The 2,589-nt window shown below is 37.5% G+C and overlaps 1 protein-coding gene across 5 annotated transcripts; it reads right to left on the bottom strand.

Moving 5' to 3' along the window:
- Positions 1-69: 69 nt before the first annotated feature.
- Positions 70-1,657, bottom strand: LOC125197942 (pentatricopeptide repeat-containing protein At5g48730, chloroplastic-like). Of its 5 annotated transcripts, none has more exons than XM_048096437.1 (2): positions 1,407-1,589; positions 70-803 (listed from the first exon to the last, which is right to left on the bottom strand). In XM_048096437.1, exon 2 carries the CDS (start codon positions 799-801, stop codon positions 397-399), a length of 405 nt encoding a protein of 134 aa, XP_047952394.1. In that variant the 5' UTR covers positions 802-803; positions 1,407-1,589; the 3' UTR covers positions 70-396. The 5 variants fall into 5 exon arrangements, with proteins under 5 accessions (XP_047952394.1, XP_047952393.1, XP_047952392.1 ...); XM_048096436.1 differs by lacking the exon at positions 1,407-1,589 and adding an exon at positions 1,602-1,613 and having other exon boundaries at positions 71-812; XM_048096435.1 differs by having other exon boundaries at positions 71-812.
- Between the last annotated feature and the right edge of the window lie 932 nt (positions 1,658-2,589).

A 2,589-nucleotide genomic window follows, 5' to 3' on the forward strand; every position in this document is an offset into this window, starting at 1 on the left:
ACAAGCCTAGAATCGAAATCAAATCAAGGGCAGTTCTGAAATCAGGAAAAAAACATCCATAATACGATTGCAGTATTTCCCACCAAAGGCAACCCGAATGCAATGCAAACGGCACTCTATCCAGCCGAAACACTTCCATCCACACTGAAATAGTACTACATACATTCTTGAATCACACTCTGTTTCACACCAACTGCATCCAAACTAGCTAAGCTCTAGCCATTTGTATCACTTCGATTGTTGAATCACCAGAATCCATATTTCACACCAAAGAAAACTACATTCAAAACTTTCCTATCTCCAATTCACTAATTCTTCACCAATAAATCTTCAAAAACCATGAAACAAACGAAAAGGTAGATACTTTAATGCCAAACAACAAAACCAAAATCGAAATCAAACAACGTTGAGTTCTGAAATCACACAACAGACCTTGAGAGCAGACTCCCAACGCAAAGCAGTGATCCTCTCATGAAGGGCATCGAGAACAGATTTCGGCAACAGCCTCTTGGATCCCCCCTTCTTCTTCTCGATCACCGCTTTCGTAGCTTCTCTCCTGAGAATAATCGAAATGGCCTTTTTCGACGCTATCTTCCTGTTGGTTTCCTCCTTCCTCTCTCGATTTTCCACCTCCTTCATCTTGGCTTGCCCCAATCTCCTCTCAGCCGTAGTGACCATGTTTCCACCAGCATTTGACGGCTGCGGGTCGGGTTTCATGCTGATACTGATCCGGGATCGGGCATGGTTCGGCCGGCTGAACGACGGCGGGAAGGGATTGGTGGGGCCCGGGAGAGACGCCATGGCTGATGAAACTCAAAAATTCAGAATTCCAAATTCTAATCAGCAACAACAACAATCGAAAGGAGTAAAACTCAAAATTTCTAATTTCCTAATTCTAATTAGCTACAACAATAATTGGAAGGAGTGAAACTCAAAATTTCTAAATTCCAAATTCTAATTATCAACAACAACAATTGAAAGGAGTGAAACCCAAAATTTCTGAATTCCAAATTCTAATTAGCAACAACAAAAATTGAAAGGAGTGAAACTCAAAATTTCTGAATTCCAAATTCTAATTAGCAACAACAACAATTGAAAGGAGTGAAACTCAAAATTTCTGAATTCCAAATTCTACTTGGCAACAACAAGAATTGAAAGGAGTGAAACTCAAAATTTCTGAATTCCAAATTCTAATTAGCAACAACAACAATCGAAAGGAGCGAAACTCAAAATTTTTAAATTCCTAAATCTAATTAGCTAGAACAATAATCGAAAGGAGTGAAACTCAAAATTTCTGAATTCCACAGCAACACCAACAATCGGAAGGAGTGAAACTCGATTAATATTCAAACAATAGCTACAATCGGAAGGAGTGCAATCATCGGGTATTTTCTCGAATCCCTTACCAACATCTAATTCCAACGTCGCAGCCTCAATAGACAATATCACAAAAGAAAAAAAAAAAAAAAACAAATGCTACAACAAGATAAAAACCCCTGTTTCAAACTATAGCAACATGAAAAAGCCTAATTCAAAAAGGAAAAGTCTGATTCAAATAACAAGAGTAGAGTGGAAGAGGTGAGCATAATTCAAATTCATACGGATTGAGCAGATTTACCAGCTGAAATTGAGTGAAGAAGACGACGCAAATTGCCAACTAAGGAAATTTTGATGCATATTTAATTTGTTCTAATATTAATTTATTTTAAATTATAGAATTTGATTTTTATAAAATTAAAATTTTTAATGTATTAAAATAATATTAAATATCTAAATCGAAATATGCAACACTAAATATGCGTAAAGTGAGAGAGATGCTCACGTCAGGAAAGAGTGACATATATTAGTAAGAAATTAATTTATTTACACGTTGATTTCATTTGGCCAATATCGGAGGTATGTATTTTTTGGAGTAAAGGCCAAAATTGGTACTAAACATATGATCATTTTACGTTTTTGGTCTTAAACATTATCTTTTGAATTTTGTGGTCCTGAACATATGGGAATTGGATCATTTTGGTCCTCCCATCAACATTTCCGTTAAAAACTAACGGTCAACGGATTTAATCCTGATTTTAATTAAATTAGATTTTTAATTCTGATTTTTACTCCCTAATTAATTCTCTAATTATTTTACTAAATTAGCCCCATTTCTTGACCCTCTGCCGCCACCTCCCTCCGCTCGCTCTACTCCATCTTCCCATTCCTCCACACCTCCCCTCCCTCCTTCTCCATCTTCCCCTTCTCCTTCCTCGTCTCTCTCCTCACATTCTTCCTCACCCTCTCCTTCTCTATCTTTGCCTCTGTTTTCGGCTTAGATTCTCACACTAGAAAGTCCCAGCGCCCCCGCCGCCAAATCACTCCTCCTCGCCGTCATTTTCCTGCTCAGATTCTGACCAAAACATTTTTATCAACATCACCTCACACATATCATAGCAAATATAGCACTTTTGGAGAAATCCAATTATTCCATGAGAATTAAACGGCCAACACAAGATTTTCCTTTCCACAAAATCACTGAGGCCATGATCTGCACTACCTGAAAATTAGGAACCAAATCAGTTTCAGCGAACCCTAGCAATTATCTAT

This window comes from Salvia hispanica, unplaced genomic scaffold (assembly GCF_023119035.1).
Source record: "Salvia hispanica cultivar TCC Black 2014 unplaced genomic scaffold, UniMelb_Shisp_WGS_1.0 HiC_scaffold_1103, whole genome shotgun sequence".
Taxonomy (NCBI): Eukaryota; Viridiplantae; Streptophyta; class Magnoliopsida; order Lamiales; family Lamiaceae; genus Salvia; species Salvia hispanica.

Coding starts and splice junctions, on each gene's coding strand:
- LOC125197942 (XM_048096437.1), bottom strand. CDS start 801: ATGGCGTCTCTCCCGGGCCCCACCAATCCCTTCCCGCCGTCGTTCAGC.